The sequence below is a fragment of the Felis catus genome, chromosome B3 (genome assembly GCF_018350175.1).
Source record: "Felis catus isolate Fca126 chromosome B3, F.catus_Fca126_mat1.0, whole genome shotgun sequence".
Taxonomy (NCBI): Eukaryota; Metazoa; Chordata; class Mammalia; order Carnivora; family Felidae; genus Felis; species Felis catus.
Genome location: NC_058373.1, coordinates 122,237,117 through 122,251,304, shown reverse-complemented (window position 1 = coordinate 122,251,304; position 14,188 = coordinate 122,237,117). Strand labels below are relative to the sequence as shown.

At 40.3% G+C, this 14,188-nt stretch overlaps 2 protein-coding genes across 2 annotated transcripts in view; one reads left to right on the top strand and one right to left on the bottom strand.

Annotated features, from left to right (window-relative positions):
* Positions 1–5,350, top strand: part of SNW1 (SNW domain containing 1) — a 33,030-nt gene extending 27,680 nt beyond the window's left edge. Inside the window, exons 12-14 of the mRNA XM_003987872.5 lie at positions 1,975–2,092; positions 4,413–4,576; positions 4,657–5,350. Coding sequence (XP_003987921.1) covers positions 1,975–2,092; positions 4,413–4,576; positions 4,657–4,855 — 481 coding nt within the window. The 3' untranslated portion in view covers positions 4,856–5,350. The remainder of the gene's footprint in view (positions 1–1,974; positions 2,093–4,412; positions 4,577–4,656) is intronic.
* Positions 5,344–14,184, bottom strand: LOC101081556 (SRA stem-loop interacting RNA binding protein). The gene is made up of 4 exons (XM_003987871.5): positions 14,035–14,184; positions 10,033–10,091; positions 5,905–6,012; positions 5,344–5,456 (listed from the first exon to the last, which is right to left on the bottom strand). The coding sequence occupies exons 1-4, from the start codon at positions 14,129–14,131 to the stop codon at positions 5,385–5,387; spliced, it is 336 nt and encodes a 111-aa protein (XP_003987920.1). The 5' UTR covers positions 14,132–14,184; the 3' UTR covers positions 5,344–5,384.
* Between the last annotated feature and the right edge of the window lie 4 nt (positions 14,185–14,188).

Below are 14,188 nucleotides of genomic sequence, written 5' to 3'. Positions count from 1 at the left end.
TGTGAAGGTAGTAGATAGGACTGTTCTGGTCTGTTCTTTTCCTATTTTAAATGGTGAGACCAACATTATGTGCCTATTCCTCCAGGCAGAGAATAAGCTTCTGTACTTTTTAAAAAATTATTATTTTTTTAATGTTTATTTTGAGAGAGAGAGCGCACACATGCGTGAGTTGGGGAGGGGGCGGGGCGGGGGGGGGGGGGGGGAGAGAATCCCAACCAGGCTCCTTGCTGTCGGCACAGAGCTTGATGTGAGGCTCAGTCTCATGTACCGTGAGATCATGACCAAAGCCTAAGTCAGAGTCGGATGCTCAACGAACTGAGGCACCCAGGCGCCCCAAAGCTTCTGTGCTTTCATTGAGATACTCCTACATGCAGAGGACCATCCCGAGTACAGTGGCAGATAAGAGCAGATTTTGTGAGAAGTGAAAATCAGCCTCTTCTCATGAGCAGTTCTATTAAAATTCAAAGACAGAGCTACCATGTAAAATTACTTGGGAAAATGGACCAGAGCACTGTTAATAAGTACAGACCTGCGTGAAACAAACAAAATACTTGCATGGGGACTTGGGCTAAAGTAGGGATTGGTAAAGTTTATGGTTCACCAAAGGCTGAGGCCTGAATTCTGAGTGAGGGTTAAGTACAACTATGAAACATTGTCTTTCCATATGAGCAGTTTTCCACACTCTCATCATTTCATGAGCTATTGATAAAATCCATTTTTTTTTCAAGTCATGTACTAAACATGAAAAAGAAGATTCCTGCTGGTGGTGGTCTTTGTTATTTAATGGCATAGCTCATCTCCCTGGGTAAGTGGAGCCCTGGAGAAGCAGAAAATCTGAATTTCAAATTGTGGATAATAGCGGTGTAGAAGAGAGTGGAATGAAATGTGAAAGTGCACAATTAATGATACTCTTGCTCTGAAATTCCTAAGCTGTAAAAAATTAAAATGGCTCTGTAGATAAATTGGGCCCTTAAAAACAGTAAAGTGGTTATGAGAATTGATAATGTAGAAAGACTGTAAACTTATGACTGGGTGAAAATTAGGTTGTCTATAGAAATCATTTTAAGACTTGAGTTTCAGGCCACCTGGGTGGCTCAGTTGGTTAAGCATCCAGCTTTGGCTCAGGTCATGATCTCATGGTTCATGAGTTCAAGCCCAGCTTCAGTCTCTGTGCTGATAGCTCAGAGCCTAGAGCCTGCTTTGAATTCTGTGTCTCCCTCTCTCTGCCCTTCCCCGGCTTCCACTGTCTCTCTCTCTCTCTCAAAAACAGTAGCGCTCCGTCTCTCAAAAAAAATAGATTGACAGACCTGAGTTTCTGGTAAAATAAGTAATGACAGTTACCATGGTTTCATTATGATATAGGTTGCATACATACTGAAACAGCAGGCGAATTAAGATAATCTGAATACTGAAAATCATACTGAGTAATCCAGTCATTGATATGTTTTTCTCAAAATTCTTATAGGATAAAATTATTAAATGTGGTTCAGGTAAAGAACTGATTCTGGCTTACTGACAGTGATTCATATGATACATCTAATTTGCATCCAGTCACCCCCCCCCCCCCCGCCCCAACCCTCGCATAATAGCAAATATAGACTAGCAATTTTCTATCTCAGCATGCTCTGTTAGGTGATTTCTTTTCTTTTTTTTCTTCCTTTTTTTTTTTTTTTTTTGTAAGGTGATTTCTTGTATTAAACACTTCGTCTCTAGAGTGAGTCTCTTGACAGAGTGAGTCTCTTTCTTTTCATTGAACAGAAAGGCCTGATTGTAAAACCCCACCTCTTCTAATAATCACATCTCTGAAGTGCTGTAAGGACTGCCAGCCCAATTATGCATTATCAGGGAATATATGTTCACGAGATCTGAACAGGATATATTCATTAACTTTGCTTCTGAGATTGGTTAGGCTGAAATTGAAATTCAGCTTGTCTGTGAAGAGTTTTCAGTTAGCAACATTATATTTCAAAACAGGTCAAAACTGCAGAGAAATGAAAATCGAGATATCAGCGAAGTCATTGCTCTTGGTGTACCCAATCCTCGGACGTCCAATGAAGTTCAGTATGACCAAAGGCTCTTCAACCAGTCCAAGGTACAAGGAATTTAGAAATAGCATGTCTTAAGTGTTGATATGAATATAGTCCTCAGGGAAAAGAAAATTAACGTATCATAGATTTGGATCAATCTAAGTAAGGTATGCTGGCATAATGAGAGAAAAATATTACAAGTTATGTGTTATAACTTAGCTGCTTTATCTTATTTGATCTTTGATGCAAGTAAGATGAAACAACTCTGATTTTGCCCTCTTACAGTTGGCTAAGATGTAAGACACTAGTAGAAAATGAAAGAAATTAGGTGATTTAAAAAAAAACTAATATATTGGTCTTTTATTTCTAAAATAGACCCAGTGTCCTACAAAACTCTCTCTTTTGGTTTTTTGTTGATCTTTGAAAAAAAAAAAAAAACAACTTTTTAATGCTGTAGAATCACATAAACTTGAGATCTTTAAAAGATGAAGCTAGGGGCGCCTGGGTGGCTCAGTCGGTTAAGCGTCCGACTTCAGCTCAGGTCATGATCTCGCGGTCCGTGAGTTCAAGCCCCGCGTCGGGCTCTGTGCTGATGGCTCAGAGCCTGGAGCCTGCTTCCGATTCTGTCTCCCTCTCTCTCTGCCCCTCCCCCGTTCATGCTCTGTCTCTCTGTCTCAAAAATAAATAAACATTAAAAAAAAACTGATATAAAAGATGAAGCTAAAAAACTAAATTTAAGTGCTAAACTAGCTATCAGGAAATCTGATTCCTAGAAGCTATTGTTATTAACTAGCTAGGACACATTAGGACTGAAGAAGTATCTTTATGTTTTAATCTACCCAACATTGATTATTTACAGCCATAAGACCTTTAGATCAAAGATAGATGTGCTTTGCCCTCAAGGAACCTTCAAGTCTACTGGAAAAGACATATATGTATATAAACAAGGACAAGGCAGGCTGTAATAAAAATATAGACATAGAAATAAAGTTCTACTGGGATATGGAACAGAAAAGTTTATTGACTCCGAGGCTTCAGGGAGATTTGAAGGTAGCATTTGAGTAAGTTCTTTTAGTTTAATAATTTATTAGGTACTTTTTTACATTCCTGGCATTGTTCTTTTACTTGTATTATTTCAATCCTTTAAAAAACCCTATGACTTCATACTATTTGTTACAACCTGCGTATGTTTGAGACACATACAGGTTTAGCTAGAAACTGATAGAAGATTAAAACATGGGCTGTCTTGATTTCAAAGTTTATGTTCTTAAACACTATGCTGTGGTAATTTGCCAGGCTGAGCAAAGGGGTTAGGCATGAAAATTGAATGTAAGTAAATATTTATGACTGTCACCTCTTACAAGCTTAAGCTTAAATTATTTCAAAGTTGTAATAAAAATTTTCCTAACAAAGGACATCCCGTATTAAGGAATTAATGGTTCCGTATTAATGGTTCCGTATTAAGGAACCATTCAAATATATGAAGCAAGTTCCTTGTTGTCTTAGGATTTTCATTAAGAGCCTTATTGTCTCTTGCTATAATAGTGATTGTTCTTGGAGTGCCTGGGTGACTCAGTTGAGCATCTTGATTTCAGCTCAGGTTACGATCCTAGGGTCATGGGAGCCTGCTTAAGATTCTTGCTCTCACCCTCTGCCCCCTCCCCAGCACATGTTCTCTCTCTTAGATAGATAGATAGATAGATAGATAGATAGATAGATAGATAGATAGATAGATAGATAGATAGAGACAGGCAGGCAGGCAGGCAGACAGTTAAGGGGTGTGACATTTATTCTAAACAATTTTTTTTATGTTTATTTTTGAGAGAGAGACAGAGTAAAAATGGGAGAGGGGCAGAGAGACAGGGAGACACAGAATCCAAAGCAGGCTCCAGGCTCCAAGCTGTCAGCACAGAGCCCAATGTGGGGCTTGAACCCACAAACCGCAAGATCATGACCTCAGCCAAAGTTGGACACTTAAGCAACTGAGCCACCCAGATGCCCCTATTCTAAATAAAATCATACAGGGATGCCTGCCTATACAGCATGCAACTCTTGACGTCAGGGATGTGAGTTTAAGCCCCATGTTGGGCATAGAAGTTACATGATAAATCAGTGAGTGACATCAGGTAAATGGTACTGGACAGTTCTTTCATCTTTTTGCCATTGTCTGTAAAATTGAAATTGTCAAGTACCTGTTTATACTACTATCCCCCAATTTTAATGACTACTTCACTAAAGTAGTCAGACTTGTTAATTAGCACTGTATTTAATCTAAGGACCAAAGGTGGTAAGAATGAAAATTTACGGACTTTTTTTAATGAAGATCATTTTAATTTGCAGTTCAGATTGCTGAAAATGTGAACTTTTAATGTCCTTGTTCCACAGGGTATGGACAGTGGTTTTGCAGGTGGAGAAGATGAAATTTACAATGTTTATGATCAAGCCTGGAGAGGTGGTAAAGATATGGCCCAGAATATTTACAGGCCCAGTAAAAACCTGGACAAGGACATGTATGGTGATGACCTAGAAGCCAGAATAAAGACCAACAGGTACCAAGGCAGACAGCTCAGTCTCACTGTTTGCACTAGTAAAAACAAAGTGGTTCATAGTCCTTTTTCTTTTTCCCTAGATTTGTTCCCGATAAGGAGTTTTCTGGTTCAGACCGTAGGCAGAGAGGCCGAGAAGGACCAGTTCAGTTTGAGGAAGATCCTTTTGGTTTAGACAAGTTTTTGGAAGAAGCCAAACAGCACGGTGGCTCTAAAAGACCCTCAGACAGCAGCCGCCCCAAGGAACATGAGCATGAAGGCAAGAAGAGGAGGAAGGAGTAGATACACCGTTCTTCAAAGTGAATGAACTTTTGTCCATAACCCTAATGATGCAAGTCAGATGGGGAAACACTTTGTAAATGGCCAGGATAAAAACCAAATCTGGGTGTCAGACCCCAGCACTACTTTTTATTACGGGAATAAGGGGGGGGGGGTGGAAAATTCTTTGAACTATTTAGTTTTTTTTAAAGAGTGGGTTGTGTTTGTGTTTCTCCTACCTTTTGGCATTTATAGAACATACTGCTCCACACATGAAATTAAGACCACTTCCTTTTGTGTGACGTTAGTACTTTGGGGATAATATTTTGTGTAAGAAGGACTGCTGATGAATACAGTTGCCCCAATCACAGTGAGTAGAAGGATGTTCACATACTAGAACTGTCCTGCCAAATGACGCCTGCCCCTCCTGAGCTCGGTTTTCATTTGGAGTGGGGAAAGCAAGCTCTTGCTTGGTGCAACTACTTGTTTCAAATAAAAACATTTAGGCAAAATTTTCAATTTTGTTTACTTTATTTAATAGGTAGTAACAGTCTCAAAAGTCTTTTTCTTCATCAGATGTTTGATCCCCTTGCAAAATTTTTGGTCTTTGAGCTTGAATGTGGAGCTGAGAAAAATCAAATAAGCATTGTAAGGAAAGAGACTATCTGCAAAAACATTACAACTGACTGAAAACTGCCACTTTAAGACTGCCTTTTTATTATGGAGTCAGCAGCTAGAAGTCAAGAGGATGTTATTTGTTCCCTGCTCTTAAAACTAAATCGGTTTGACCCAAGGTTGCATGGTAAGTGGAAAAGCCAGGATTTCAACAACAGTCTCCCTACCTTGTAAGTTCCCACTGCTCTATGTTAGATACACCTTGCTAACCATTAAAGGGTCTTCCTGTACTACCCTCCCCAGACATTTTAGAACTGGCACTCTCCCACCACCACCATTCTTTAACCAATATTAAGGAAACCTTAGTTACAAATCTCCCAAAGACCTTGTCATTCCATACTTTTGACCTACTGACTGATATATAGAAAGCTCACAACATTATACGGAAAAATACTTACCTTTACTCCATCAATAATATGATTTTCTTGCTGTAGTGCATTCTGAAGTTCTTCTTCTGAAGAAAACTGAATCCAACCCATACCTCTGTGAAACCCAGTCTCTTTGTCCTAAAAATTCAAAATTTAGGAAGAGATTAATCATGAACTTGAAAAACGTTTCCATGAGCTCCAAAACAAACTACCAACTGTTCATCTGCCAAAACAGCATAACAGACATTATTAAAGATGTTGAAAAACTTAGTTACCAAAGGCTTAACCGCCGTGTTAATCTTAACATTCTGCTTTTCTGGTGCCACTAGAGAAGTAACATATAGGTAGTAAAGTTTCTTTGTCATTCAAGATACAAACCACACTAAAATAAGGGAAATTTTAATCACATAGAGTACTCTAACTTCCTCATTTCTAGAAACTAAAAAATTAAGCCTCAAAATCTAGGTGCATTTCTGGTAATTTTGGAGACCAATTACTCTCATCACCACTACTACCATTATAATCACATACTCCCTATTCCTAAGGAAAAATAGGAAAAAAGAAAAAATATATACAGTATTACCCTTATCTACCTAGCTCCAGACTTCAAGGTGCTTCCCTTTGTGCATAGGACAAGAGTGCTTATCATCCAACCTATACATCAGCACGTGTGGAAAAGATTCTGGTGTGCTTCGAAGCACCCTGCTATTTAAAGACGAGGGGTGCCTAGGTGGCTCAGTCGGTTAAGCATCCAACTCTTGATTTTGGCTCAAGTATGACCTCAAGGTTGTGAGATCAAGCCTGTCTTTGGGCTCTGTGCTGGTCATGGAGCCCGCTTAAGATTCTCTCTCTCTCCCTCTGCCCCTCCCCACCCAAATAAAAAGAACAGATACAAAGATGTCTATTCACTCTGTACATCATCATCATTATCAATCTTGTTACAAAGTTATGTTGTGCTCCACACCACCCCCAAACCAAATTCTTAGAAATTGCCCCCATATTTAAAAGGTGACCTTTTTTTGAGACAGAGAAATAGTGGGAGAGGGGGGCAGATGGAGGGAGAGACAGAATCTTAAGCATGTTCCATGCTCAGCACAAAGCATAGGGCTCAGTCCCACGACCCTAGGATCGTGACCTGAGCTAAAATCAAGAATCTGAGGCTCAACTGACTGAACCACCCGGGCACTCCTAAAAGGTAACTTTTTAAGTATAAACCTAGACTGCAGGAAGTTTCTGGTAATGTCCCAGTGATTCACTCCTTACCTCAGAAAAATACAATTTCTCCTCTACCTCCTTATGACCATTGCTATAAAAGCTTTACAAATTTTGTGTGTGGGGGAAGCCTGGGTGGTTTAGTCAGTTAAGTGTCCAGCTCTTGATTTCAGCTCAGGTCATGATCTCCCGGTCGTGAGACTGCACGCTGAACGTGGAGCCTGCTTGGGATTCTCTCTCACCTCTCTCTGCCCTTCCCCTCCTCACACTCTCTCTCTCTAAATAAATAAATAAACATTTGAAAAAAATGTTTTGTGTTTGTGTAAAACTTAAGTACTGTGTATCTAAGATAGGAACCTGGATTTCTAACTTGAGTACATGAATTGTTTACCAGAAACTTTTTTCCTGTTACATTTTATTTAGTTTTACCAAGAACCAAAATTTTCTTTTGTTTAAATCTAAACTTGTTAACTCCAGGTCCTAAGTTATTTTATTTATACTTCTAAGAGGGAAATGGGAACCAAGAAAAATGTGTTACTATTTTTGGATAAAATTTTTTAATGCTCCTCAAAAAACACAAGTTTCATACTCTTTGTAAAATTGTAGTTTTTAAGCTTATAGAAACATTTTCATGTCAGTAATACATGTGCCTCATTCTTTTAGCCAACTGTGTAAAAAACTCCATTGTATCAATGACTATTTAATCCCATTGATAAACATTTAGGTTCTTTCTGGTAATATTACTATTTTTTTTTATTTAGTTTAAAGAGAGAAAGTGGGAGCAGGCGAGAGGGGCAGAGGGAGAGACAGAGAATCTTAAGCAGGCTCCATGCTCATCGCGTAGCCCAATGCAATACTCGATCTCATAACTCTGGGATCATGACCTGAGCCGAAATCAGGAGTCAGACGCTTAACCAACTGAGTACCCAGGCGCCCCTTTCCAGTTATATTAGTGAACAATGTTGCTTTGAGCATTCTTAACCACACCATTTCTGCAGAATAAATGCCTAAAAATAGAATTGCTAGATCGAAGCAAATACAAATTCTGGATTTTGATTTTACCAAACTACCCTTCAGAAATGAAGTAAACTTCTGAGCAATTTCAGTGCCAGCTTCCCTACACCCTCACTAGCACTAGATAGGACTAATCTATTAGATCCTTGGAAAGCAACAAACATTAAGAGTTAAGAATTTAAATTTCTTTAAGTTGATATTTTACCATGGTCTTCTCAGTGTCAGGAAAAAAGGGGCAGTTTTAGTGAAGCACCTGTAAACTTTGTGTGTACTCACATTACACCATCAAAAATCCAGTAATTCTAGAAAGCCCACAGAAAAATACAGCCCCGAATAAAGCAAAACAAATTGATAAACTGATTTCTATACCTTCCTTAGAAAGCAAAGGAGGGGTGCCTGGGTGGCTCAGTTCGGGGAGCATCTGACTTCGGCTCAGGTCATGATCTCATAGTTCGTGAGTTCAAGCTCCATGTCAGGCTCTGTGCTAACAGCTCAGAGCCTGGAGCCCGCTTCAGATTCTGTGTCTACCTCTCTGTCCCTCCTCTGCGTGTGCTCTGTCTCTCTCTCTTTCAAAAATAAACATTAAGGGGCGCCTGGGTGGCACAGTCAGTTAAGCGTCCGACTTCAGCCAAGTCACGATCTCGAGGTCTGTGAGTTCGAGCCCCGCGTCAGGCTCTGGGCTGATGGCTCGGAGCCTGGAGCCTGTTTCCAATTCTGTGTCTCCCTCTCTCTCTGCCCCTCCCCCATTCATGCTCTGTCTCTCTCTGTCCCAAAAATAAATAAAAAACGTTGAAAAAAAATTATAAAAAAAATAAACATTAAAATTTTTAAAGGAAATATAATATAAAAATACTAAAAGAAAAAAGGCATTCAACTTAATAAGGATAAAGATTAAAACAGATATTCTCTACCAGTTGAAAAAAAATTTTTTTTAAATGTTTATTTTTGAGAGACAGCATGAGCAGGAGAGGGGCAGAGAGAGAGGATGACACAGAATTGGAAGCAGGCTCCAGACTCAGCTGTCAGCAGAGAGCCCGACATAAGGCTCAAACCTATTAACCATGAGATCATGACCTGGGCCAAAGTCAGACACTTTAACCGACTGAGCCACCCAGGTGCCCCTCCACCAATTAATTTTCAGATAAAATCATCCTTTAGTATCAAGTCCTTACTATAATACTGGAGTGGGCAGAATTCAAAGATGGCCCTGTGATTTACACATGTCCCACCAAGTTACCCTCTGTATAACCCCTTCCCCTTGAGGGTGTGTGGGACCTGTGACATGCTTCTAACCAAAAGAATATGGCAAAAATGATGGGATGCCACTCCCATGACTATGGTCTAAGACAAACTTAACAGACTAGACAGAGAAACTCCTCTGCTGACTTTGAAGAAGTAAGCTGCCATGTTGGGGGAGCCTACAGACCTCCCAGGTAACAAGGAACTGCAGGTAGTCCCTACAAGCTGAAAGCCAGCAAAAAGGTAGATACCTCAGTCCTACAGTTCAAATATGAATTCTGCCAACAACCTGAGGGATCTTGGACATCAGTCTTTCCCAGTTGAGCCTCTGATGAGACCAAAGCCCCAGGTGACACCTGGCCTGCAGCTATATGAGACCCTGAGCAGAGGGCCCAGTAAGGCTATGCCCAGGTGTCTGATCTGCTGAAACTGTGGATAACATATGTTTGTCGTTTTGAGTCCTTATGTTTGTGGTAATTTGTTATGTGCAGGATAAGTTTTTTTTTTTTTTTTTTTTTACTTTTTAATCAGTATCACCCATAATTTTATCCATAAAGACTCTGATGAACAGCTTTACTTCATTAGAAAGTCATACAAGTTGATATGTTTTGACAAAAACTCCAGAATTGGAGGATAAAATTTGAGGATCAAGAATGAAAGGATAACTTTTTTTTTTTCAAAGAGAATACTCACAAAAGGTATGATGCACTTTCGTATATGGCCAAACTGTGCAAAGTGTTCTCTCAGCTCACCTGTATAGGAAGAGAAAACATGTTAAAAGTCGTTCATGTATTTTGGGGTACCTGGCTGGCTTAGTCGGTAAAGCATGTGACTCTTGAAATCGGAGTTGTGAGTTCAAGCCCCACGCTGGGCACAGAGATTACTTAAAAACAAACAACAAAAAAGGAGTTAATATATTTTGTATCTTTCATCCTAGATTGTAGGTAGAAACCAAAAGTGGGCCTAGAGTTCTCAAACATTTTGTGAACAGGAGCTACTTTGCATTTCCTTGAAGCCTTAAGATTTAGGAAGCAGCTATGGTACTGACTACAGATCTTCAAGTTATGATGGGGTTACAGCTGATAAACCTATTGTAAGTTGAAAATATCCTAAGTTGAAAATGCATTTAATACACCTAACCTACTGAACAGCATAGCTTAGCCTAGCCTACATCATAAAAAAGTTTTTTTATGTTTATTTTTTTATTTTTGAGAGAGAGACAGAGCATGAGCAGGGGAAGAACAGAGAGAGGGAGACACAGAATCTGAAGCAGGCTCCAGGCTCTGAGCTGTCAGCACAGAGCCTGGCACGGGGCTTGAACCCATGACCTGAGCCAAAGTCGGACACTTAACCGACTGAGCCACCCAGGCACCCCTAGACTAGCCAACTTAAACATGCTCAGAATACTTACATTAGCCTATAGTCAGGCAAAACCATCTAATGCAAAACGTATTTTATAATAAAGTGTTGAATTTCTTATGTAATTTATTGACTACTGAAAATGAAAACCAGAATGGTGGTTAAGGGCACAGAGTAAGTCTATGAGTTGTTTACCCTCATAATCACATGGCTCACTGGGAGCTGCATCTTGCTGCTGCTGCTGCTGCCGCCGCCTAGTATCACAAAAGAGTATCATACTGCATATCACTAGCACAGGGAAAAAAATCAAAATTTAAAGCAGAGTTTCTTCAGAATGTGTATCACTATTGCACCATTGTAAAGTCAAAAAATTGTAAATGAAACCACTGTAAGTCAAGAACCATTTCTATAAAGCTGCAATGTACCAGATTTGGGGAAAGTATGTGTAGGGACACACACAGATAAGCTGCTGAGTTGACTGTAGTCTTTATCCCCTGCAGAGGAGTATCTTCATCATAGTGTTAGGTGCATGGATAACAAGCCTTGTGAGAAAGTCACACAAAAGACAATTTAACCGTAGTGTGTTGTTTAAGCCCTTGCCTTCCATAAAGTTTACACTCAGTTAAAAAGCTGATACTTTAAGGGGCGCCTGGGTGGCGCAGTTGGTTAAGCGTCCGACTTCAGCCAGGTCACGATCTCGCAGTCCGTGAGTTCCAGCCCCGCGTCGGGCTCTGGGCTGATGGCTCAGAGCCTGGAGCCTGTTTCCAATTCTGTGTCTCCCTCTCTCTCTGCCCCTCCCCCGTTCATGCTCTGTCTCTCTCTGTCCCAAAAATAAATAAACATTGAAAAAAAAATTAAAAAAAAAAAAAAAAAGCTGATACTTTAAAATTTGTTGAGATGACCCTGCTTACCCTTCCTGCTTTATTTCCCATTGCTGGCCCATAGTTACTCTCTAGTATAGCAAATGAAATTCTGTGTGTCCCATGGATTTCCATCTTTGTCTATCGTTATTTCCCCTTGTTATGTCGGTAATCCTATCTCTTCCTGCCTAAATTGTAATTATCCTTCAAGATCCAAGCCAAATATATCCACTGAATATTAATTTATCGGGGATCTACTCCAATACAAAACAATGTTATTATCCTGACCCGAGTCCTCAAAGATGCATAGTAATCTTAAAAATCAAAAATACATGATCTCTTCTGAACTACAGTGCTTGTACTTTCCCTGATTGATATTTCATATTACCTGGTTATTTCCCCTAGTTCATCTAAACCTCACTGCTTCAACAATTGCCTGTATCTGTTGTAAGTCTCCTCACCCTCACCACAACACCGTAACTTTCCCGAGTGTTGAGTCCACTATGTCAATAGTAATTGATACACAGTAGGGCAATATTTGATGAATGAATAAATGCCTAGTAATGCTTCAGCAACCCATAGGGACTAAATTTCTGAAGAGCTCTCCCAGTTGGTCAAATCAGTTGTCAAGATCAGGACCTCAGAGACCATGTTACTGGAGAATAAACAAAATAGTGTTAAATATACACGTTTTAAACCAGGTATTGAAAGTTCTAGAAAACATTCACTTCCAAAACAAACTAGTTCTGGAAGGTAACCCTCTTCCCAAATTACCTATAACTGTTAAGGGAAAACAGCTGCAAGCACCAAGAACAATGCCCACCACAAACACTCCTTAAATATTTGCTGAATGAATGAATGAACTGAGAGAGAATGTTTCAAAGTTGTATGTTACATAAACCCTTTGTAAGAGTTTTAAACCAACCCATTATGGTCTGTACACCTGCAACTGCAAGATGCTGATGAAATCCCTGGGCCTGGGGCGCCTGGGTGCCGCAGTCGGTTAAGCGTCCGACTTCAGCCAGGTCACAATCTCGCGGTCCGTGAGTTCCAGCCCCGCGTCGGGCTCTGGGCTGATGGCTCAGAGCCTGGAGCCTGTTTCCGATTCTGTGTCTCCCTCTCTCTCTGTCCCTTCCCCATTCATGCTCTGTCTCTCTCTGTCCCAAAAATAAATAAACGTTGAAAAAAAAAATTTAAAAAAAAAAATCCCTGGGCCTTTACACAGTTTCATGGAGCCTAAGCAAGACATTGTACTGGCTTGATCTTCACCTGCCACATATTGAGAAAGTGAGGCACAAACTGATCTATTTTCCATTCCACTACCCACACCTGGACCACAAAAACTAAGAGGTGAGTAATCCCAGTTCCATTCTTTTCTTTAAGGGAGATGCTGATACATGAAAACCTATAAAACTGACCGTGGATTTTTAATTTTTGGTAGGCAAATATAAAAACATTTTCTCAAAACTGCAACTGACAAAAATCAATGTTGGTGAGAGATTTCGATACTGATTACTCCCAACCCTCTATCTCCAGCCGAGGCCTCTCCCCTTGAGCTTCAATTACAGTAATCATGAAAATGATTATCATTCATTGAGCACTTATGTATCTAGCACAGGTCTAAGCGGTTTACATATAAACTCATTTTAACCCAATCAAAAATCCTATGAGGAAAGTTATTACTGACTCCATTTCACAGATGAAACTGAATTACAGTAGTGAGCCGTTTTCCCAAATTCCCTCCCCTTGGGTTGCACAACTATTAAATGGCCGAGGTGGAATTCTAACCTGCGCAGTATGTTTAAAAGGGCACTTCTCAATCTACACAATCTTCTCTGCCCACTTGCTGACGGAGACCTCACAGGTTTTTCTCAAACTCAACACATTTAACCTTTAACTCCTCTTCTTTAAACCTGCTGCTTCCACATCCTAACCACGGTATTCACCAACGCTAAAAACCTGGAAGTTGTTCTTCCTTTTCCGTCATTCCGTACTCTTTCCCATTCAAATCATCGCGAAAAGCCGTTGATTTTGTTCCGTTAACATAGGTGGATTTGACCCGCTTTTCTACCACTACACTATTTCAGGTCCTCTTCTTAGGACTAAATTACTGAAACTGCCTTTTAGTTCGTCTCCCCGCCTTCAACCTTACCAGTTTGAATCCATCCTCCATACCGCAATCAAAACAGTCCCTTCTAAATCGTACATCTTAACGTTTGCAAGTAACGAACTGTTCCACCAAATCACTCCCGCAGGCAGGAGACCCTGAATACGTGCCGCAAAAGCTCAAGACGCATCCCCAATTAATTGCAAAAAAAAAAAAAAAAAAAAAAAAAAAATTCTGCTCACTGGCTTGCTCAGGAGCAACAGCTCTTAATCCAGCTACCACGCTGATTCCAGCGCTCCGCCAAAAGCAGTGCTTTTGAGGATCGCTTGAGCCTCAAACTTCCGCCCCTAATACGTCTCCATCACTCACTCGAGGCTGCGGTCCAGGGAATTTTTCTGACGAAAGCCACCGGCCGGCTAGCACTAGTACGCAGAGCCATAGCGCCCCTCACCGCTGAAGCCGCCATCTTTAGATTAAGCACCTCTGTGACCAGTGGTCACGACCCCGGAAGAACCTGCCGGAT

Bases quoted from the DNA above. Each gene is read 5' to 3' on its own strand.
- LOC101081556 (XM_003987871.5), bottom strand. From the start codon at position 14,131: ATGGCGGCTTCAGCGGTGAGGGGCGCTATGGCTCTGCGTACTAGTGCT. The intron at 6,013-10,032 runs GTGAGTATTCTC...TTGAATTTTTAG, and splicing joins GAAAGTGCATCATACCTTTT to GACAAAGAGACTGGGTTTCA. The intron at 5,457-5,904 runs GTAAGTATTTTT...GATTTTTCTCAG, and splicing joins ATATTATTGATGGAGTAAAG to CTCCACATTCAAGCTCAAAG.